The sequence below is a fragment of the Corylus avellana genome, chromosome ca2, assembly GCF_901000735.1.
Source record: "Corylus avellana chromosome ca2, CavTom2PMs-1.0".
NCBI lineage: Eukaryota > Viridiplantae > Streptophyta > Magnoliopsida > Fagales > Betulaceae > Corylus > Corylus avellana.
This window is the reverse complement of record NC_081542.1, coordinates 43554117-43578659: the sequence shown is the minus strand read 5'-3', so window position 1 is coordinate 43578659 and position 24543 is coordinate 43554117. Positions and strand designations below refer to the sequence as shown.

At 35.8% G+C, this 24543-nt stretch overlaps 3 protein-coding genes and 2 pseudogenes across 3 annotated transcripts; 4 read left to right on the top strand and 1 right to left on the bottom strand.

The window, feature by feature from the left end:
• Nucleotides 1–1328: 1328 nt before the first annotated feature.
• On the top strand, nt 1329–2357 carry LOC132170457 (probable glutathione S-transferase parC). Its single transcript, XM_059581448.1, has 2 exons — nt 1329–1812; nt 1959–2357. Exons 1-2 carry the CDS (start codon nt 1498–1500, stop codon nt 2289–2291), a joined length of 648 nt encoding a protein of 215 aa, XP_059437431.1. The 5' UTR covers nt 1329–1497; the 3' UTR covers nt 2292–2357.
• A 977-nt stretch (nt 2358–3334) lies between these two features.
• On the top strand, nt 3335–5564 carry LOC132172115 (probable glutathione S-transferase). Its single transcript, XM_059583566.1, has 2 exons — nt 3335–3771; nt 5119–5564. Exons 1-2 carry the CDS (start codon nt 3457–3459, stop codon nt 5452–5454), a joined length of 651 nt encoding a protein of 216 aa, XP_059439549.1. The 5' UTR covers nt 3335–3456; the 3' UTR covers nt 5455–5564.
• Nucleotides 5565–6713: 1149 nt separating this feature from the next.
• LOC132172116 (probable glutathione S-transferase parC) lies at nt 6714–7743 on the top strand (annotated as a pseudogene).
• A 1290-nt stretch (nt 7744–9033) lies between these two features.
• On the top strand, nt 9034–16056 carry LOC132169878 (probable glutathione S-transferase parC; annotated as a pseudogene).
• Nucleotides 16057–22094: 6038 nt separating this feature from the next.
• LOC132171753 (uncharacterized) lies at nt 22095–23791 on the bottom strand. Its single transcript, XM_059583145.1, has one exon. The coding sequence runs from the start codon at nt 23651–23653 to the stop codon at nt 22271–22273; it is 1383 nt and encodes a 460-aa protein (XP_059439128.1). The 5' UTR covers nt 23654–23791; the 3' UTR covers nt 22095–22270.
• Between the last annotated feature and the right edge of the window lie 752 nt (nt 23792–24543).

The following is a 24543-nucleotide window of genomic DNA, read 5'->3' as shown; positions in this document are numbered from 1 at the left end:
TCCATTGTCTAACAAGGAAAAGAAACAAAAACTTAACAAATTCTATATCCAGTTTTGATTTCACAAAAAAAAAAAAGAATTAATGAAAATTTAGCTGCAAAAAAGATTAATCAAAGCAGGATAGGATTGGAGAGCTAGCAATAAAGAAAAATGGATGGAGACCTCAATATTTAGAACGCGACAATAACTTCAATTTAAATAGACAGCCAAGAACACCACAACACATATATAAGAAGTGGGTGGCTTTGCTGTTTTGGAGATGGTCAAAAGGGGAGTGGTTCAGCAACTATTAATTTGGTCTTTAAGATAAGCCAAACCACTCCTATGACCAAAAGGGTTCTTTTGGCCACAACTAACCTACTTTTGGGTGTGGTTGAGTTGCCCGGGTCCGAGTGTGAGGAAGTTAGTGGTGGTTCGGCTTCTCCTTTACCTTTGTATGTTGTCGAACCACCCTTAACAACTAAAAAGGGTCGTTCGATCACCTTCAACATATATACCTTTAAGAGGTGGGTGGTGTACACTCCGACTGAATTTATACACGGTCAATAATGTACTTGCATATTCCATGCATGTGACGTTACTACTTGACCATAATGATGCAGTGGGAAAAAAATAAAAATAAATAAAAATTGTTCATTTGAATGCCAATACTCTAGAATGAATATACTTCATAAATATATATCAAAGTCATTACATGTTTAGGGTGTGTTTGTTAAAAAACTTGAAAAATGAAGTGGATCGAAACTATAGTAGATTTGATTGATATAATAATAATAATAATAATAATAATAATAATGTTTTGTATGAAAAATTGAAAAAAAAAAAAAAAAATCAGCCAATTACAATAAATAGTTAGATTTCTAGAGTGAAAAATGTCAGTTGTTTATTTTTAAGCATTCATTTACTGATGTGGCAATAAAATTCGCAAAAAATCTTCATTTGGGAGTAGTTGTACGTAGCACTCCACTAGGCACCAAGGATAATAATTGAAGGGTCGAAAGGCGATTCTTTGGTCGGCATCTATGCCGTTCATCTTCTGTCGGCATCTTAAGACACATCCACCTCCTCCTCGACCACGTGTCTTCATCAACACGTGAAGTTTATTACGTATAAACTTGCTCTTCTTTATTTGGAAAAAGGTTTAATTAAAGGTGTCAACTTTGTATTGCGAAAGGGACTCTCATACAAGATATTTTATGTGAGACTTCTTTACGGCTTAACTGAACAGACAAATGTAATGTAAAATATCTCATAGTGCCAATCTACTCATTGCCATACGACAGAAACACTGACGTCGTATTGGCTTCGGAAGTAGCTGGAAGGAAAGAGAATACAGAGAAAACGACAAACCAACCCACCTTCATTACAAAACCTTTCATACAAGTATCGATGGATTCCTGTGACTGTGAGTGAAAGCCCAAAACAGTCAGCTGTCAGCCCACGTTTCTTTGCTCTCCAATTAGTTGCTTAAATCATCTTTTGTCGAGCTGTGTGACAATGGCAGATGAGGTAGTTCTGCTGGATTTCCGGCCCAGCATGTTTGGGATGAGGGTCAGGATCGCGCTTGCTGAGAAGGGGATCGAGTACGAGTACAAGGAGCAGGACCTGAAGAACAAGAGCGAGCTGCTTCTCAAGATGAACCCGGTTCACAAGAAGATCCCGGTTCTCATCCACAACGGCAAGCCGATCTGTGGGTCCCTCATCATCGTTCAGTACATTGACGAGGTCTGGAACGACAGGTCTCCATTCCTGCCCTCCGATCCTTACCAGAGAGCTCACGCCAGGTTCTGGGCTGACTTTTTTGATCACAAGGTACGTACGTCTCTGCAATTTCTTTCCTTTTCTTTTTCTTCTAATGTTATGTTTTAATTTTTTCAAACCGAAATAGTAGGAGCTCAAATATTTTAGTTTTTATTTATTTAATTCATTAAAATTTTATCTGGGAGTGCAAAATGTAGGTGTATGGTGTTGGAAGGAAGTTATTGGCGACAGAAGGAGAGGAGCTGGAGGTAACAAAGAAGGATTTCTTGGAAATGTTTAAGACATTGGAGAGAGAGCTTGGTGAGAAGCCCTACTTTGGGGGTGAAACATTTGGGTTTGTCGACATTGCTCTCATCACTTTCTACAGCTTCTATGTGCTTGAGACATTTGGGGAATTCAGCATAGAGGCAAGGTGCCCTGAGATTATTTCATGGGATAAGAGGTGCATGAAGAAGGAGAGTGTCGCCAAGACTCTTCCCCACCAAAAAAAGATTTACGAGTTTTCCTTGGAGAGTATTGGACTAGAGTAATGCTACTCTTCTCAGAATTACAGAGTGTAGAAATGATAAATATATATCTATGTTTCTTTTCTTTTCTTTTCTTTTGCCCTTTATCCATTGTCTAACAAGGCAAAGAAACAATTTATTTATTTATTTATTATTATTATTTTTTAACAAAATCTATATCCAATTTTGATTTAAAAAAATTGAATTAATAAAAATTTAACTGCAAAAAAAATTAGTAAAAGGAGGATTGTCTGTGCAATATTTAGAATGCAACACTAACTTTAATATGGGCCACCCAAAACACCATATGACACATAAAAAATGGGTGACTTGACTTAGCAGTTTGTGGGGTGGTCACCACTATGGACAAAAGCATGGTTTGGCTATTACGAACTTAACTTTTTTGGGTGTGGCTAAACCATTTTTTATGGCTAAATGGGTGATGGTTCGACTACTTTTAACATAACCTTTATATGCTGTGAACCATCTCCAATAACCAAAAAAATAGCTAACTTGACTACGTCTAACTAGCCTTTAGCAGGCGGTTGATGTAATGCTCTTACCAAATTTATATAGCATTGATACAATATTTGCATATTCTAAATGGTGCTATTACTTTACCTTAATGATTTAACGAAAAAAAAAAAAAAATCTTTTGTTTTTTTAAAGGAGAAAAATACCTTTAATCCCACCAAAGTTTCAACACTTTTTTATTCTTTAGCCTCCAAATATTAAAACGTGACAATAGACCCCACTTTTACACATCGTAGCGCCACATTAGAAAAATTAAAAGAAAAAAAAAAAAAATTTCTAAATTGTCATGTGTGGTAGAAAGATGGTTAAAGTTCTTTAGAAGTAGCTCAATTGGCTGAGACCATACTTAATGAAACAGAGATCACTAGTTCAAATCTCATTTCTCTCTCTTGTACAAACAAATAAAAACACAAAAACAAAAAACAAAACAAAAAGAAAAAAAGAAAAGAAATATGGTCAAAGAGTCAAAATATCAAAAGCTCCCTAGGAAAGAAAATGCATAGAAAACGACACACACACAAGTGTCACCAAACCCACCTTCATTGCAAACCTTATCCGCCTTCGATATGTAGAAGTCCGAGGACTGTCCCACATCTTCTTGGTCGCTCTATCCCACTTTTCTTTGCTCTCAAAGTTAGCTTCAATATTTTTGAAAATGGGGGACGAGGTGGTTCTGCTGGATTTCTGGCCCAGCGTGTTTGGAATGAGGGTCAGGATCGCCCTGGCTGAGAAGGGGATCGAATACGAATACAAGGACGACAACTTGAGGAACAAAAGCGATCTGCTTCTCAAGATGAACCCGGTTCACAAGAAGGTCCCGGTTCTCATCCACAACGGCAAACCGGTCTGTGAGTCACTCATCATCGTTCAGTACATTGACGAGGTCTGGAAGGACAAATCTCCGTTGCTGCCCTCTGATCCTCACCAAAGAGCTCACGCCAGGTTCTGGGCTGATTTTGTTGACCAGAAGGTAGAAAAGTCTGCAATTTCCTTTTTTAACTTTTTTTGCCTTCTAATTTTATTTTAATTCTTTTAAACCAAATAAGCTAATCCCAAATTAGTAGGAGCTCAAATATTTTAGTTTATTTATTTATTTATATTGATTAATAATTTAATATATAGAGTGATAAAATATCCCAATATTTGCCTCCGTTATTAGAACTTTAATTCATCGTTTCTTACGTTGTTGTATTTGGGATAATAAAATCTGAACTATTTATTGAAAATAATTATTATAATTTTACTGTGAAATTACTTAAGAAATTTTAACAATTCTGATATCTGAACGAGAATAACTTCAATCATGTGAAGGTGTAAATTGGGTATTTTTCTTCTTTGACAAAATACTTTATAGGCAAAATAATCATCGACAAAACCATCAATAAAACCACAAGAGCCATAGTTATAGTTGGTTTTAGAGATTCTAGTGTTGGAAACTCAGAGTTGGGTGGAGGGTGGTAAGGGTTGTTTAGAGTTAATGGAAATATCCATGAAATTGATTTGAATTAGAAATATAATATTTTCATCAATATTGTATTTGGTGTTCTTACATGATGTACTAAATTTCTATTAAAAACTGTAAATTAAAGATTATAAAATGAGATTTCACGACACATCATCGTAGAAGAGACTCAATTTGAATAGTGCAAAACTATAACAAAGATTCGATAAAAATGAACACTTTTTTCATAATCTACTAGTAAAGGAGTATTAATTAAACGATTAAATAATTTTATGGTCTAAACTCTCTCTTTCTTTTATCCTAATTGAAATGAGAGAAAATGACTACAAGGAGGGGTCCTTCACACTCTTGATCTGGATGAAAGAGAAAATAAGAAAACTTAAACTGGGTAGTGGCCCATATAACTAACGCATGTGCACGAAAATTGACATATCTAAACACTTTCAAAGCATTCCAGCTTTGAAAGAGGGAAAGATCAATACTAATGTCAGAAATTATAGAAGCAAAATGCCAAGAAGCAAAAAGAGAAGGCTGATTCACTACAAGAACCACCAATAGCGCATCCCCTTCAAGGGAGAAAACATCCATACCAATAGGAGCACCCGTGGCTTCTCCCAAAAGGAGCCGTGTAAACTCTCTTAATATTTCACTCAAATGTATTTATAAAGTATCTGCTGTGCAGAGAATTTGTTGCAAAGATAACTCTACAAAAACTAACATGCTCTTTATCTTATCACTCGTATCTTCAACTATACAATTTGATTTTGAATTCTTGCTGTCATCGTTCCTGAACTGATGGCGAGGTGATTATGTCGTAATAGTAATTACAATGTATAATACGAGTGCAAAATACAGGTATATGCTGTTGGAAGGAAGTTATGGGAAACAAAAAGAGAAGAGCAGGAGGCAGCAAACAAGGATTTCTTGGAAACATTTAAGACATTGGAGACAGAGCTTGGTGAGAAGCCTTACTTTGGGGGTGAAACATTTGGGTTTGTCGACATTTCTCTCATCACTTTCTACAGCCGGTTCTATCTATACGAGAGATTTGGCAAATTGAGCATGGAGGCCGAGTTCCCCAAGATTGTTGCATGGGCTAAGAGGTGCCTGCAAAAGGAGAGTGTTGCCAACACTCTTCCTGACCAGAAGAAGATTTATGAGTTTCACATGAAGTGGTTTGGATTAGAGTAATGGTCTGGCCAGAGTTACAGAGTATTGTCTGCTAAATGTAAGATTATATATAGCCTTTCTACCATATATAGGAATAAGAAAGATATAAGGCTTTGCTTGTTGATGCGTTTTACCGGGTGTCCTTTGTATTTTGTTTTGAGAAATGCTACACACACTCTCACCATCACACTTTTAAGTGCACATTTTTTGACGGGACATTAAAAATCACCATTGAATCCAAAATTCAATAGTGATATATTCAAAAATTCAATGGTTATTTTCAATGCTACATTAGGGAGTGTAATAGTGAGGGTATGCATAACATTTCTCTTTTGTGTTTGGTTTAAAAAAAAAAGAAACTTCTATAAGTCTTTTGTACCCTTTAATAAGAAAAGGGGTATGGTGTTGGAAGGAAGTTAATGGAGACAAAAGGAGAAGAGCTGGAGGCAACAAAGAAGGAATGCTTGGAAATGTTTAAGACATTGGAGAGAGAGCTTGGTGAGAAGCCTTACTTTGGGGGTGAAACATTTGGGTTTGTCGACATTGCTCTCATCACTTTCTACAGCTTCTATGTGCTTGAGACATTTGGCGAATTCAGCATAGAGGCAGAGTGCCCCAAGATCATTTCATGGGATAAGAGGTGCATGAAGAAGTAGAGTGTCGCCAAGACTCTTCCCCACCAAAAGAAGACTTATGAGTTTTCCTTGGAGAGGATTGGACTAGAGTAATGCTACTCTGCTCAGAATTACAGAGTATAGAAATGTGCCTGCATTAACTATTAATGAGGAATGATATATATATATATGATCTTTCTTTTCTCTCTCAACTTTTCTTTTGCCCTTTATCCATTGTCTAACAAGGCGAAGAAACAAGTTTTTTAACAAAATGTATATCCAATTTTGATTTCGAAAAGACTGAGTTAATACAAGTTTAACTGCAAAACAATTAGTCAAACGAGGATTGTCTGTGCTATATTTAGAATGCAACATTAACTTTAATATGATTATGGGCCATTTATTTTAAATAAATGACCCAAAACACCACGACACATAAGAAAAGGATGACTTAACCACTTTCTGTGGCTAAATGGGTGATGGTCAATTACCTTCAGCTAGAAAGGGCTAGTTTGATGCGGATACTCTTCACGTTTTGTAGAAAGATGGTCAAAGACTCAAAATATCAAAAGCCATCCCTAGGAAAGAAAATGCATAGAAAACGACACAATTGTCACCAAACCCACCTTCATTGCAAAACTTTCCTGCCTTCGATATGTACTGAGCTACGTAGAAGTTCGAGGACTGTCCCACGTCTTTTTGGCCGCTCCATCCCACTTTTCTTTTCTTCCCAAGTTGCTTCAATATTTTTGAGACAATGGCGGACGAGGTGGTTCTGCTGGATTTCTGGGCCAGCGTGTTTGGGATGAGGGTCAGCCGGTCAGGATCGCTCTGGCTAAGAAGGGGATCGAATACGAGTACAAGGAAGACGACTTGAGGAACAAGAGCGAGCTGCTTCTCAAGATGAACCCGGTTCACAAGAAGATCCCGGTTCTCATCCACAACGGTAAACCGGTCTGTGAGTCCTTCATCATCGTTCAGTACATTGACGAGGTCTGGAACGACAAATCTCCGTTGCTGCCCTCTGATCCATACCAAAGAGCTCACACCAGGTTCTGGGCTGATTTTGTTGACCAGAAGGTAGAAAAGCCTCTGCAATTTCTTTTTTTAACTTTTTTTTCCTTCTAATTTTATTTTATTTCTTTTATACCAAAATAAACTAATCCCAAATTAGTAGGAGCTCAAATATTTTAGTTTATTTATTTATTTTTATTGATTAATATATAGAACAATAAAACATCTCAATATTTCCCTCCGTTGTATGTTCGTGGGATAATACTGGTGTATGCCGTGCAGCCGTTGGTACGAAGTTATATGCCACAAAAGGAGAAGAGCAGGAGGCAGCAAAGAAGGATTTCTGGGAAATATTTAAGACATTGGAGAGAGAGCTTGGTGAGAAGCCCTACTTTGGGAGTGAAACATTTGGGTTTGTCAACATTCTCTCATCACTTTCTACTGTCAGTTCTATGTCTACGAGGCATTTGGCAAATTCAGCATAGAGGCGGAGTGCCCCAAGATTGTTGCATGGACAAAGAGGTGCATGCAGAAGGAGAGTGTCGCCAAGACTTTTCCTGACCAGAAGAAGATTTATGAGTTTGTCTTGGAGTGGTTTGGTCTGGAGTAATGGTCTGACCAGAGTTACAGAGCATTGAAGTGTTTGCTTGTATTAAAAATCACAATTGAATTCAAAATTCAATAATAATATGTTCAAAAATCCAATGATTATTTTTAATGCTACGTTAGAAAGTGTAAGAATGCAAGTGCGTGTAACATTTCTCTGTTGTGTATGGTTTGAAAAAGAGAAACTTTTAAAGATCTTTTGTATCTTTCAATAAGAAGATAATGCATCGGCCTAGAATAACAAATTAGAATTTGGTAAAAACACTAGATCATATTCTCTATCACCCATCATCATCCACAAAATTCCCATTGTTTCTAATTGGAGAATCCCCTGACATTATTTTTAATACTCTTGGTCTACTCAATACTATTAGTATAGTTAGCTACCAAGATTGATATGAGTACAAACATTCATGCTCACAACATTACTCATTGGGCATTACAATCCGTTCCACTTGCAACTTACCATCACAATATTATGGCAAAGACCCTCCTTGGAAATTAATTTGAAGCACGTTTTATTGTCTTGATTAGCCTGTATTTCTCTTTTTGTAGTACTGTGTTATTTCTTCTGTTTGGTTTTCTTGTTGTAGGTGTACCATTGTTTTTAGTACTCTATTAAAAAAAACTATGAATATTATTTCATACCCATTGGTGTGATGTGTTTCAAGTAGCTAATACTTTTTTAAATGATAAAGAGCTTGTTTAGGTATGCGTTTGAATGGTTTAAAAGTGTATTTAATACTCAAAAAAGTTCGTTTAAATAAGAAAATACTCGTTTAATAAAAAAAAAATTGAAAGTGCTTTTAAGAGTCTAAAAAGCTTTAAAATAGCCCAAATGCACTTTTGACAAAAGCTAAAAAATGAAATTTTTGCCCCCAAAAAAATTTTTTTTACTTAAAAACTCTATTTTTCAAACACAATATCAAACATGCTCTAGGTCACTTAAAATATGCCACATCAACCATATAAAATATATGTAATAAATAAGTGTAAAAATAAAACTATTAAGACGGCTATATGATTGACTAGCTCGCTTGATTACATTTTTTTAATTAAAAACTATTTTGTTGCGACGTAAATATGAAAATAAATTTAATTTTTTTGTGTTTAAATAAAATTATCTATTAATTTTTGTAATTATTTTTTGGTAGAAAGCAAAAGGCAAAGATAGAAGACTTTATTGGAGACCATAAGTGAAGGGGAATAGGATCCTCTCCTTTAACAAAGGATAATTCGGGGAATCTCTAAATGTTGACAGATTGAATAATTAGTAGTGGGGTCACCTTCGGGAAAATGCTATCTACAGTAACTACACGTACAAAAATTTACTTTACTAACCTTACATTTAATACATGATAAATAATCCCCAACCCTACCCACTCACCTTTCGCATACTCACTGATCAGCTACAACTCCGAGGACTCCACCAATCTTCATCTTGCCGGTTGCTCTCTCTCTCTCTCTTTTCGGTGTTTCTTTGGTTTTTGGCAATGGCGGACGAGGTGGTTGTGCTGGATACCTGGGCCAGCATGTTTGGGATGAGGGTGAGGATCGCGCTGGCTGAGAAGGTGATCAAGTACGAGTACAAGGAGCAGGACCTGAAGAACAAGAGCGAGCTGCTTCTCAAGATGAACCCGGTTCACAAGAAGATCCCGGTTCTCATCCACAACGGCAAGCCGGTCTGTGAGTCCCTCATCATCGTTCAGTACATTGACGAGGTGTGGAAGGACAGGTGTCCGTTGCTGCCCTCTGATCCTTACCAGAGAGCTCAAGCCAGGTTCTGGGCTGATTTCGTTGATGCCAAGGTACACATCACTGAAATTTCCTTTCTTTTTTGTTTATGTTTTTAATGCTGTTTTAGTTTCTTGTACGTTTGATTTGTTTTCATAGCAAACTAGCAGTTTGATTTTATTTTTATTTTTTTCTTGAAGCAAGAAACTAATCCCAAAGTATTTGTCCAAAGGAGCTCCAATACTTTATTTTTATTATTTTGTGTTGTTCTAGTTTCTGGCCTTCTGGGTTTTCATGGGTGTCTCGTGTTTTTGGACAATCTTAACTTGAGCCAAGCTATAAAAGGCCAAAAAACAGAAAACAAAGAATTAAAAAATAAATAAAAATAACGGTTGTTGGACCATCTAAAATGATCGGTCCTGATTAAGCTATTTAAGCATTAAAAAGAAAAAAATAAAAATAAAATAAAGAGTTAAGACATGTATAAGTATACGTTTTGGGGTCTAAAAATGTGTTTAACAACTCAAAAGATTTTGAAAAAAAAAGTACCCGTTTGTTAAAAAAAAAAATTAAAAACACTTTTAAGGTCAAAAAGCATAAGAGCCTGTTTGAAATTGCGTTTGACAAGAACTTTTTAAGTAAAAAAAAAGTTTTTAAGCAAGTTTCATTTTTAAGTTTTTATCAAAAGTATATATATATATATATTTGGCTATTTTTAGATTTTTTAACCCTTAAAAGCGCTTTTAATTTTTTTACCAAACGGACACTTTTTTTCTTCAAATGGACTTTTTGAGTATTAAAAGTATTTTTAAATCCCTCCAACACAATTTCAAATATCAAATATGCCTTAAAAATAATTAAAATGTACTTTAAAAAAAAAATCTATTTTTTAAATACAATTTTAAACATATTATTTAGGGGATATCCGTACCACCCATCTAAGGGTAAGGGCATGCCATTAGGAAGCCGATCACCTTAAAAGGTGGTCCGGTGACCACTTTTTTGTTTTGGCTTTTTTATTATTGGTCACATGGCTTAATCCAATCCAGGCCGTTTATCTCAATGAACGGCCTAGACTGAAGGAATTAGAGGCCCAGCAATTCTATTGGTAGCACAGAACTACAAGTGCAGGAAAGGTAAAAGCTAGTATACTGTAATTTCTGTTTCAATAAGTGTTCAGTCCGCGTTTACGACTTAAGTTTTTCTTTCCAGATTCTTATGAAATATTGTAAATTGAAAAGAATAACCCATACTGATCTCTTCCATCTGCTCTTGCAATTTCGACCCACTTTCAAGTTCTTGAACCCTTAATGGCCAAAATGAAAGTTACAAGAAATACAGCGAACAAAAACACTTGTTGCATCTTTCCAAAGTAGGACTCAAATCTTTTTACTCACTCTCACGTGTATACTCAATAATCTTTACCTTACGTGTAACTCCATCACCATATTACTATACTCTCTTTCAAACAAAAGCTTTTTATCAATGGCCATCTCCAAGAGCATTTTGTGAGCTATATGGGTTTACTCGAAGCCCTTACGTGTAACTCCATCACCATATTACTATACTGGCCCCCCCTTCATTCTGTCCCTGCCTACACCCCCTTGTCTGTGTCTGCATCACTCCATTATATGACACATCACCATTGGCTCCGATAAACCCCTCGACCGTGTCATTGGCTCTTTTAGGCTCCGTTTGCCAACAGTGCGGAACGGCATTGTAGCTAAAACGGTACTATTCTAGCTACAATATCATCCTTTAAAAAATGTTTTTTTTTTCTTTTAAAAAAAAATAAAAAATATTAAAAAACTTATAAAAAAATAATAAAATTTAAATTTTAAATTTTAAAAAAATTAAAATAAAAAATAAAAAATAAAAAATAAAACACCCCAACCCAAAACAGTGTCATTTTGGGCATTAAAATTTTTTCTTGCAAAATAAAAAATAAAAAAGCGAGGAGAGAAAGTCGAGGTGGCTCAGTAGCCCTTGTAAATAGGTGTGCTGTGGGGGGTGAAGCTCCATAGCCGATATGGGGGTGGTTGAACCACCCACAATAAGAAATTGACCGGACCACCGGCTAGTATGGGTTAGGTGGTCCAGGCCACCCCCAAATACTGAGTCCCCTTTTTTTTTTTTTGTGAGAAGTGGTAGGACCACCCCTTGTATGGGGGTGATTCAAACCACCCGTAAGATACATGGGGATTGTCGACCACTCCCATTAACCAAAAATTGAGTGGTTAAACCACCTTGCCCAGCCAAGGGGTGTTGGAGCCTGCCACCCCGATCTCTTTCTCCGTTTTTTTTTTTTTTTAAGAAAAAGTAATAATAATAATTTTAATGCCCAAAACGACACCGTTTTGAGCTGGGGTGTTTTTTTTTAAAGTTTTTTAATTTTTTTTTTTTAAAGAAAAAAAAATATATCATTTTTTAAATGATGGTACTGTACCGTTTCAGTTACAGTACCGTTCCGCACTGTTGGCAAACGGGGCCTTAGTGACTCCATAATATAACATGTTGTGCTTGTGGGTTTGGGTCCAACTATACTATAATAACCTTTTACACTCGTGACATCTTTTTAATGTGGAAGCTTAAACTTTTTTACATTTACGCGTGTATACTCAACGTAGTTTTTATTAGTAGTCATGATTTGAAATTAATTATTTTAACCAATGGAGTGCGGTAATACAATGTGAGTGCAAAATGCAGGTGTATCCTGTTTCAAGGAGGATATGGGCCACTAAAGGAGAAGAACAGGAAGCAGCAAAGAAAGAGTACTTTGAAACCTACAAGATATTGGAGGGAGAGCTTGGTGGGAAGCCTTACTTTGGGGGAGAAACATTTGGGTTTGTGGACATTGCCCTCATCACTTTCTACAGCTGGTTCTATGCTTATGAGACATTCGGCAATTTCAGCATGGAGGCGGAGTGCCCCAAGATTATTGCATGGGTTAAGAGGTGCCTGCAGAGAGAGAGTGTTGCCAAGACTCTTCCTGACCAGAAGAAGGTTTTAGACTTTGTTGTGGGCTTGAGGAAGAACCTTGGCTTGGAGTAGAATAATGGTTTGGCCCAAGTGTGGAAGTAGTAGCATATTAGCATGGGTTTGGACCTTTGGTCGGTCGTGTTTTATGCCCGTTTAGCTTTTGTTGGACACTTCGGTGTGTCTTTGTCTGCTGAGTACCATATGATCAGAAGAACGTGTGTCGTGTTGTGTCACGCTTGTTATCGTGAATGTATCTTTAATAAGAAATGACACTTTGTTGTGTCGACCATGCTTTTGAACTATAGCGATGACTATATATATATACTTTGTTGTCTTTCTTAGAATGGAATGTATATCAGTCTTTGGGTATCCGTGTATGCAGCGCAATGATCTCTATCTTCATTTCTGCCCATTGTCCATTGTCTTAGGAAATAAAGAAAGAAACAAAATTATTTAAAAAAAACAAACAAACAAATATTTTAAAAAAATCATGAAAAATCAAGTGCAAGGTATAAATTTTTGTTTCTTTGGAGTATTTTCTTGTAAAAAGATATATGTATTGGAAAATGATCGCAATGCATGTTTGGTCAAAATCTTGAAAATTATTATGAAAAAAGTACGTTTATCATCTTAAACTAATAAACAATTTGTCATAAGTAATGTAACTCTTCACATCCGCTGATATATCATATTTTAAGTAGCTAGTATAAAAAGTGAATAGCTAGGTACTCTCTCGGTGTCCTCCTGATTATAAGTGAATATTATTTAAAAATAACAAATTGCTCTTAATTTTCTCACTTAATTTTAAAAACTAATACCTACTCGGGACAAGAAAAATACTAAAAGTGTACATAATATTTTCCATAAAAATAAAAATAAAAATCCTCTTTTTGGCAAATCAATTTGATGATGTGATATATATATATATATATATATATATATATATATATATGTAAAATTTAAGCTTTATTGGAGACCACAATTTAAAGGGAATACGAGCCTCTGCTTTTAAAGTAGGATAATTCGGGGAATCTTTAAATGAAGATGGATTGAATTATTGAGTAGTGAGTCACCCACCCTTGGGGATAATGCTATCTAGAGGTACAGAAATTTCCTTTACAACCCTTTCATATCATACCTAATAAATAAATAACCCGCAACCTCCGGTCCCCATGCACCTTCGCATACTCAGACTGTACCACATCTTGTGAGTTGCTCTCTATCTCTCATTTCAGTCTTTCGAGGTGTCTGATAATGGCGGACGAGGTGGTTCTGCTGGATTTCTGGCCCAGCATGTTTGGGATGAGGGCCAGGATCGCGCTTGCTGAGAAAGGGATCAAATACGAGTATAAGGAGGAGGACCTGAGTAACAAGAGCGAGCTGCTTCTCAAGATGAACCCGGTTCACAAACAGATCCCGGTTCTCATCCACAATGGGAAACCGGTCTTAGAGTCCCTCATCATCGTTCAGTACATTGACGAGGTCTGGAACCACAAGTCTCCGTTGCTTCCCTCTGATCCTTACCAGAGAGCTCAAGCCAAGTTCTGGGCTGATTTCGTTGATGCCAAGGTACATCACTGCAATTTCCTTTCTTTTGTTGTTTTAATTTCTGGGTTTTCATGGGTGCCTCGGGTCTGCAATTTCTTTAATCCAGGCCGTACTTCAATGATTGGCCAAGCTATATATAAAAAGGCTTAAAAAACAGAAAACAAAGAGATCCTGCCCAAAGACTTCTTAAGGTGATGTGTCTACCTTCCCTTATGCCTGCAGACCAAGAACACACAAGGTTTAGAGACATGTCGGGCTATCCCGACGAGGACTCCGATGCCTGAGTTATAGTCACACGATTTAGAGAGCTGGGTGAGAGATTTTCTAGCTGGTGTATCAGAGAGAGTTACCGGTTTTAAGATTGATTATTTTCCTATATATTCTTCCCTTATCTTTCGGGCTATTACACCTGGTCTTGGGACCCAACATTCCTCTTTTGGGGAGGTAGATCTTGGTAGATGTCGGTAGGAGCATTTTCAGCCTACCTAACTGTAGAAGTCGGTTAAGTCGATTAATTAACTAACTTCGTATTGATAATGAGTAATTTTGATTTTTTCGGTTAATCAGTTAGTTAATTAATTGGTGGTTACAAGTTATTATATTAAGATTTATCACATTTCTTGTAACTACATAATCAATAAACATAAGCTTTATAAAAGAAAAAGGAAAAAATAAATATATTCGTAGAATACCAACTAAAAAGATGATCACAAATCAATTGAACAAAATAATAAGGAAATCTAATATATAAAAGTCAAATTTTACTTGAAAAATTGGTTAAGTCCACTTTTTTTTTTTTCTCTTTTCTTTTCTTTTCTTTTAATACTCACATGGCTTAATGCAATCTAGGCCGTTTATTCTCACATTGCTCAATAAACGGCCTAGACTGGATGAATTAGAGGTCCATGAGACCTCAATCGAGAAATATATTGATGCACGACGAAAGGAGATCAAAAATAACAAAAAATAAGATAAACCACGTTGATTAGAGTCTCACCGGTCAACAAGCGAGTTTTGGTAGAGTCTCACCAACAAGAAGAAGAAAGTAATCATGCCTCCAAGGAAACATCTTTCTTCATTAATCATAATATGATCTCCATATATAGGAGTACAAAGAGCATTTAAATAAATACTGTAAAATAAACTCTCATGTCAAAAAAAAAAAATATATATATATAACCCTAATTTGATTGACTTTGGGCTAAGCCCATTATCTAATTATAAAATATCACTAACTTTAGACTAAATGACTTTGGGCCAAGCCCATTACAATATCTCTTAAAATATAGATAAAATACCGATCTAAATATAAATAACCTAATTAATTAATAAGACCCAAATAAAATTAAAAGACCAACTTATTAATTTTTCCTTCTACATCATTCATATATATATATATATATATATATATATGGTATGGTAGCACATAACAAGAAGTGCAGGAAAGGTAAATGCTCTAATTTCTATTTCAATAAGTGTTCAGTCCACATTTCCGATCGACTTGAGTTTTTCTTTCCAGATTCTCACATAATATTGGAAATTGAAGGGATAGCTTATACTCTTGATCTTAATCCCTTCCATCAGCTCTTGCAATTTCGACCCACTTTCAAGTTCTTGAACCCTTAATGGCCAGAAAGAAAGATAAAAGGAAATACTGAACTCAAAACTTATTTGCACTCACACGTGTACACTCAACATATTTTTAATTTACTTCTAGATTTGATTTAAAATTAATTAATCCAACATTATTCACCCAGTTTTTATAACCTATGGAGTGTGGTAATACAATGTGGGTGCCAAATGCAGGTGTCTGCTGTTTCAAAGAGGGTATGGACCACAAAAGGGGAGGAGCAGGTGGCAGCAAAGAAGGAGTTCTTTGAAACCTACAAGATATTGGAGGGAGAGCTTGGTGAGAAGCCTTACTTTGGGGGAGAAACATTTGGGTTTGTCGACATTGCCCTCATCACTTTCTACAGCTGGTTCTATGCTTATGAGACATTTGGTAACTTCAGCATGGAGGCGGAGTGCCCCAAGATAATTGCATGGGTTAAGAGGTGCCTGCAGAAGGAGAGTGTCGCCAAGACTCTTCCTGATCAGAAGAAGATTTTTGAATTTGTTGTGGGCTTGAAAAAGAAACTTGGCTTGGAGTAGAATAATGGTTTGGCCCAAGTGTACGTAGTAGTAGTAGTAGTAGCATATTAGCATGGTTTTGGTCGGTCGTGTTTTATGCCCTTTAAGCTTATGTTGGACCCTTTGGTGTGTCTTTGTCTGCTAGCTAGCTATATGATTAGAAGAACGTTTATTGTGTCATGTGTGTTTATCGTGAATAAGAAAAGACAGTTTGTTGTGTCGGCAATGCTTTTGAACCAGAGATGTCTATATATATATATATATATATATATAAGGTATGAGTTTTTGTTTCTTTGGAGTATTTTCTTGTAAAAAGATATATACATTTTTTGGAATATGATCACAATGTGTGGTTGAAATCTTGAAAACTATTCTGGAAAAAAGTACATTTATCACCTTAAACTAACAAGCAATTTGTAACGAGTAATGCAACTCTTCACATCGGCTGACGTGTCATATCTTAAGTGGCTAATGTAGAAAGTTACTTCAAGCACGCTACATGTCAGCCGATAGTGTGAAATAAGTGTAATAAATAAATGTACGTGAAGAATCGATATGAAATAAGTATGATAAATGTGTGTGAAGAGCAGTATTCTTGATCAATTGATTATATTGACTCTATGCATTCCACCAAACTTTTAATTTGTGCAATGTGTTGAGATTTCTATTAGACCAGGATGACTCTATGAGAGCAATATCGCTCATATCTTTTCGAGACGACTCAAATTGTACAGAATGAGAGGATTTTGAAGTGGGAGTTGCAGTAGCCATCATAGACTCTTTGCTCGAAAAGGAGTTCGAAGCAAAGACAGTAAAATTAATATAAAGCATTGAGTTTTTGTATTGGTGTAATTACAAGATCAGGATAAACGTATATATTAACAATATCAAGATCTAGGATGATTGAATACCAAAACTCCTCATCTAAACATATTGGTTTAATTAGCTTGGTGCATTTTTTAACTCTATATAATACAATTAATGGGCAAAAGTCCTTCAAACATGACAGCCACCCCCAAAAGAAAAACAAAGAAAAGAAAAAGAGAACCAAGTGGATACTTTTTTGGGAAAAATTGTTAAATTGATCGGGGTAATTACCTTTTGTCCCCATGAACTACAGCGCCTTGACACTTTACTCCCATTAACTACCAACTATGACACCAGACCCCATCAAACTACCATCTTATGACAAAAAGCTCATTTTCATCAGTCAAAATGATTAAAATTAACGGTCACGGTCATGTGCCATTTTAAATTTTTTTTTTTTTTTCCACTTTTGCCTCACTTTAGACCGAGAAAATGACACTTATACCCTCCTAAACTCTAATCCAACACATAAAAACAATTTAAAATGAGCGCAAAAGTGGAAGAAAAAAAATTATAAATGACACATAACTTACACATTACCATTGACCGTCAATTTTAACCCCTTTAACTAACAAAATGAGGCTTTTTATCAAAAGATAATAGTTTGATGAGGTCAAATGTCATAATTGGTAGTTCATAAGGAAAAAAATACCAAAGCGCTGTAGTTCATGAAGCAAAAGGTAATTACTCCAAATTAATCCCTTTAGTTTAACCGTGTACCAAATAAATTCAGGTGGTTTTAAATAAAATGTGTTAAGAGCCGGCAAAATCTTATCATAAATGATAAGATTTGATTATGAATAAATGATTTTAAGGATAAATTTGTAATTTTATCCTGGATTCAACTTTCTTGTCTAGCTAGAGTCATAGTGCTCCTTGGGTTTATCACCCTCCGTGCAAATTCCGGTCATTTTCTTAATTATAAGGTCGTATAAAATTATAAATTTAACCTTAAATTAAAAATTATACAAGATGAAAGTAAAAAAGAAAAAGAAAAAAATAAGTTCGGGTAGGATGGTCAGTCACCATATCCACAGACCACTAGGAGAGGCCAAACCAACTCCAAAATAACTATGTTTATGTTAATTCTCTCTCTCTCTCTCTTAAATTCAACCATGGCTGAATCAGCCAAGAACGAAATAACCAATAGAGCAGCCAGAAAGAAGAAGAAGAGTAGACTACATGGGAGACCTATCTCAATTCGTTGCTCTAAAAACCGCTAATCCTCCAAAACCTTAATTTAAAAAAGTTAGTCTAGAGAGTGGTTCATCAGCCACCTCAGTGATCGGTTTTAGGGTGAACTAAAACCACCCCAAAGCCGTACTTTCCACAGTCGATTACGGAATAGCCGACGACCCCTACCTCTAAACCATTTTTTTTTATTTGAGAATAAATTTATGATTTCCAACAAATTCTATCAAAAAAATTGTCAGAATTTATACAAATGTATCATATTTTTTTCTTTTAATTTACAAATTGATTATTTTATTTATTAAAGAAGTATATCACAAGGAGTACTTATCAGTATATTTTTGAAACCACATGTATTTATTTTATTACAAGGTCGATGAATTTAATAATTCTTCCTAATTTTTATGAGACAGAATTCACCGTCTCCAATGTTGGCCCTCTTTTTACCAATTGTCTTGGATTAATTAATTTGCATATAATTTCAGAAGCTGCTAAAAGTCACAACGTCCGACATATGATGCCGTGATGTCTACGTATATGGGGTAGACATGCATGTGGTAATGACATAAATGTGGAGAGACCCTTTGGCTTGTTCGAGGATAATCCTTGTTTGTTGAAGGAGAGGAACTTCACCGGTACGTCCACCAGGAACATACTGAAAGCGAAAGAACCAGAAACCCACATGCAGTGGCGTCTATCTCTGTCCACAAGGTTTTTACTGTTCCCTAAGTCTTACTAATCCATCTTTTCTATTACCATCAATGGGAGTTCCATTGATATTTTAAAGGGGTCGGTTTAGGTTTTGACTCGATCTTGAATAACTTAACCAGTGACTTTGACATGTAGTTTTAGAATTAAGATTTAGGTTAAACAGGTTCGGATCATATGATTTATTTAATAAACGTGTCACACGGATCAACCCACAGGTTTGTTAGTTAACCCATTTATACAATTTTTTTTTTTTTTAAGTAAATGCAGTTTAACCTAATTTAAAGCCGGCAATTTCTCATAACTTGCGAACCTGACACGACCACAACACGTAATTTTAAAATTAGAGTTTAAATTAAACAGGTTCGAGTCATAAAACAGGTTGTGATCCGTTTAATAAATGTATGGTGTTCGGGTTGACATAAGCAAGTTAGCTGAGTTAAACGAGTTGACACGAACCCAACACGTAAACTTACTTTATCAACCCTACTTGTAGTTTTTACTGTCTAGATTCTTCGTGCACGACTCCCAGCAAGCAGGTGTTACTATGATCATCATAAAATCACATTTTCACCAGCTGTTTTTTTTTTTTTTTTTTTTTTTGATATGTCTACACAAGGGAAGGGAGATGAGAGATTCAAACTAGTTACTTCCACTTCATTAGACGTGGTTCACAGCCGATTGAGCTACCCTTTAGAGACTTTCGCCGGCTGTTTTAGTTAGGAAAAAAAAAATCCAAGACATTAGTTTCCACTTTCCAGGAAGTTCACTGGAACCAGATCTTTTATTGACAAAATATGTAGGCCCTAGGCGAATATAGCCATGTGCGCACTACTACACATTTATGTATTTATTATTTATTTATTTTTCTGAGCTACTATTACACCTTAGTTGCTACGGAGATAAGTCTCTCCACCACAATCCATAAGGCCCATTATGAGATACTGACCAGTACAACATTGCTTACCATTTAAGGGAATTTGGTGCAATACTAATTACTTATTACATTGGGGTACAATAGCTCTGATTTGGACCATTAATTTAAGATGAACGGTTTTTATTGCTACAACATGAGAAAAAAAAATTTTTGGCTGGCAAGCCACTGGGGTGGCCATTGGTACTTGCAACACAAACTTAATACAAAATTAACGGATTAAGATTAAGAAGTCTAACTCCTTTAATTAAATTAGTCAATTATGATTTACTCTTATAATCTTATAAATATACTTTGATACGACTCGAACTTGACATTTAAGAGCTGACAATTTTTGACTCTATTTGGAAACCAAATACTAATCTAATACAAAATTAGTGAGTTTGAGTTTAGAAGTTTTAGTAATTTAATTAAATGAATTTGGTTAGAGTTAACCTATATAATCTTATACGCATGCCTAGACACGACTCGAACCCAAAACGAACACAAATTGTCATTCCTAATTAGAGATGGTAAACCACCCATTTTGTATTACAATCCTAGTGTCCTCATATGGGTTAAGTCTAATATTGACCATATGTATATAAGCTCTTGGGCATCCTTTTCTTGCAAGCCAATTTTCAAGAATGAGTTCTACCCAAGGTTTATATCATTTGGATCAAACACAATTCGTTGAGTATGGGATCGAATGAGTTGCGGCTTTGTGGTCGAGTCACGAAGGAAGCGACCTATATGCCAGATTAAAATGTCTTGGTACTATCTATGAGCATAGTATTAAGTCATTGAATAATGATAGATGAGTGGAGCTGCCAAAAGAGAAATGACTACCATCAAGTCAATTTTAATAGAGTAAGCTGTTGTGGACGTCGGCTGCAGAGCGTGATGGTATGTTATAATTCTAGTGTTCCCACATAGGTAAGTCTAATCTTGACCATGTGTATATAAGTTATTAGACATCCTTTCCTTGCAAGCCGATTTTCAAGGGTGGGTTCTACCTAAAATTTATATCATTTTACCATTAAGGTTATCGGCCATCTTAAACTAATTGACTTTTAGAGATAGCCAACCACCCCTATGACTGGAATGGTGTTCTTAACGGTCTTTTAGTACATATCCATGTTAATGCAAGGTTGAGTATGCAATAAACAAATGGTGTAGTCGATTGACATGGCCCATGGGTGGAACTTGGAAGCTGATCTCTCTTCTTACATTGATTTTTTTAATTTATTTGTTTAATATTTTTTGTCAGCTATTTATGATGAATATGCTTTGAGATAAGCCCTGCTAAGCCCATCCCTGAGGTGTCACGTTTCAAATAGTTAGATAGAAGCTTGTGATTCAACTAACCAAGGGATAGTTGACAGTAGATTGATCACCACAGGTGCGTGTGCTCTTCCTGAAACCCAAAAGAATTACATGAAACTTGTTAATAGGGTAATTTTTTTTTTTTACCTTTATATCAAAAGTGCAAAATAAATACCCTCTAAAAGGTTTTGCCAAACCAACCTCGTCATTTATATCGACCTCCATATTAGTGCATTTACCCTTTTCACTAACTTTATTCTTTGATAAAGCAATTCTTTCCAAAAATAAAAAAATAAACAAAGAACAAAACAACAAAAACCAAACTAGATATGGTCCCATGAATCTTGATGGCAACAATTCTAGAAAATATATTTATTTCCCAATCCATTACCTTAAGTTTAGAATCTGATGCAACTTCGTACAAGATCCACAACCCTTTCTTTTTCTTGCTTATTTATTTACTTTTTTCTTGGAAGACAAAAGGGGAGGTGGGAAGGTGGGTGTTGAGCAGAAAATAAGAGACCAAGATGGTGTGCTTACCTAAGAGCTAGACAATAAGATAACATAATTAATTAGCAGCGGAATTCTTGGATTAATGATCCTGCATCAATCTAAGCAAAACATTGTGCCATTAATGTGTTTGACTTGTGTATATATATTGTATTGTGTGCTTCACATGAGTAAGAAAAACTCATTAATATTGATTCACAAACAATGACTAAAACCCTTCTTCGGACATATTCGAATAATTTGTTGTTTCGATTGCTAATAATTTAAGTTATCCACCCGAAAGAAAGACGGTTGGTGCCCATATTTTAACAAGAGTTTCACATCGAACTTATCTCAAATGGCCTTCAAGATGATGATAATGAAGCTTCTTTCTTTATTTTCTTAAGCAATAAAATTCTATTTCAGACTTGAATTGCCATCCTCAAGAACAGCATAAACATTGAATCTTAAAATTATGTTTTTCTTTTTTTTTTTCTTTTTTTCCATTTTTGGATCTTATAGAAAGATACAAGTACAACAAATTAAAGGGCTAAACCAAGATCTTTATTGACTATGTATGAATAAGGGATGATTTTAAAGAAGAAAAAAGGTCATCATTTCCCAACATGCTTTCTTCTGGGACTATGATGGTGAAATAGAACAAGTTGGTCCATTGCATAAGACAATTTACAAAATGTCAAACTTAATTCTTCCATGGCTACAAGCTCGAGATGGAAGAATTGCAGAAGATACAACATTTGGACACTATAGAATTGATTATGCTTCCCTTTTCAACCTCCAGCTCCCTGCTCTGCCTGTTCCACAAGTGAACAGAGAAACTGTGTGACTGAATATGCTTCAACTTTCTGCGCAACCATTTTGAATGCAGCTCATCTCTAGGCCCCCGAAACAGACTTTGAATCCTGCTCCAATCAACTGGATAAAATGCAGAGGGTGGCAATACAGTAAAATCAAATCCAGGCCTTCCATTTAGCCTGGAAACAACCCTTGAGACCAAGTAAGGACCATTGTGCCCCCACTTGTTCCCATCAAAAGTTAGAGCAAATTCTTCAATAAACTTGTAAAGAAGTGGATGATTCTTGTCGAAGATCAACACAGCATTGTTCAGCCGACTCCAATTCCCAGTGTCAAGATCAATTGTCTGTGCGCCTATCACATTCTTCAACTTTGAGAATCTCTTTAAAACTATAACATCTGTGTCTATGTAAATGCCACCAAACTTGTACAACAAAGCAAGTCTAAGTAAATTAGACAGATTTTGACCCAAAGAAACCTCCCCAGGATCAACATCCCCTTTCCTTAACCGATCAAACCAAGCTTCCGCGCGAGTATTCTCAAACAGATAATCATAATCAGGATCAATAGCCATTACCCGAAAGCCCCTTTCCAAAAAGGGTCTTAGAATTTCACTTCCTTTCTTTGATTTCATTGAATTTGAGACTATGACCAAACAAGCATTTGGGTGAGACTTAAACAAGCTCTCCATAGTTAAAACCTCTCTATCACCAAATGACTTTAACGAAATCCTAGTCATAAAGAATCGAAACTTACAAGGAGTAGTAGAGTTTCCGGCGAAGAATTCGGAAATTCTTGCTGGAAAATGACTGGACCGAGCTTCAGAAAGCACGCTCTTGAGCTTGCGCTTGTGCTTCCGGACCCGTCTCGACCTGGAACTCGAAGAATTGGTGATGGGTATGAATGAAAAGCGTGAATTTCGCAGACGGAGCAAATGGGTCTTCAAAATCACAGTTGGGTGTTCTTCTTTCACTGCATACATCACTGAAGAAGCTAGCTTTGAAGACGACGAAGAAGAAGAAGACCATTTTCTGACTGATTCTCCGGCGGAATATCCCGGCGAGAAATTGGCGGGCACCGGCGGGGACTTGGCCGGAAAAGGGACGTGAAGGTAGAAGACAGAGAAGCCATTGTAGGCCAAGAGGAGAAGAAGAATGAGAGCAAAAAGCGAGGTGGGCAAGCAAAGGAGAAGAGCTAGGACAGATCTCTTCAGTTCCTGTAATTGGTGAAGAAGATGGAGCAGGAAAGGCTCAGAGGATTTGGTGGAATATTCGTACATGGTCATGCTTGTCTGTACTAAAGTGGGTTTTTGTTCAAACTCGTTTGATTGTGGTCGTCCTTTGTGTTGGTGTGGCGAGAAGCTGGTAGTAGCTGCGTGGGAACTTGAAAAACATCAATGGCGGAGGCGGCAAAATTTCCGAAAAAAAAGTGGTTGTGTTTTTGACATTGGGAACCAAATTGCATAAATATATATATATATATATATACACTGAAAGCCAAAGACAAAGGGGACTGCTTTCTTTCCCCAACCAGCTTTAGAGAGAGAAAGAGAGAGAAAAGCATTGAAAGCTTTGCCTGAGTTGGCTCAACTTTTTTTTTTTTTTTTTTTTGGTTATTTAGCTGCATAAAGTGTATTTTTATTCTTGTGTTTATTCACCTTTTAACATTCAGCAGAACTTAACTCAAAATTGAACCAATATACAAATGAGCATTTTTTATTTCATTAATGACTTAATCAAGATTCTAATTGATAGTAATTCAGTCAGTGAGAGTCTTTATGGGCTTACTTGTTCGAACAAATTTCAAGTAACTCGTTTACTTGTTTAGAGAGGTGGACTCTATAAAATCTATGTTTGTATTTATTAGCTGAATTATTAACAATTCAAATAGCAAATTACTGAAAATTGAGTTTCAATATAAGGAACCTAAATCCATTATACAGTGGTCATGCTAAGTTGTCAGTATTTTCAGTCATGGTTTTTGGCTTCCTTACCTACTAGTGTCACGTAATTACTTCTTATATGTGAAAAAAATTTCAATATTAATTTTTTTTTTTTTTTCAAATCAAATATATGTAAAGGAGAAGAGTGAATGGAACCTATTAAACATACTCTCGGAAGTATGGATAGATGGTCAAATAAATCTTTTACAAATAATCGAAAATCTCAAACTAGA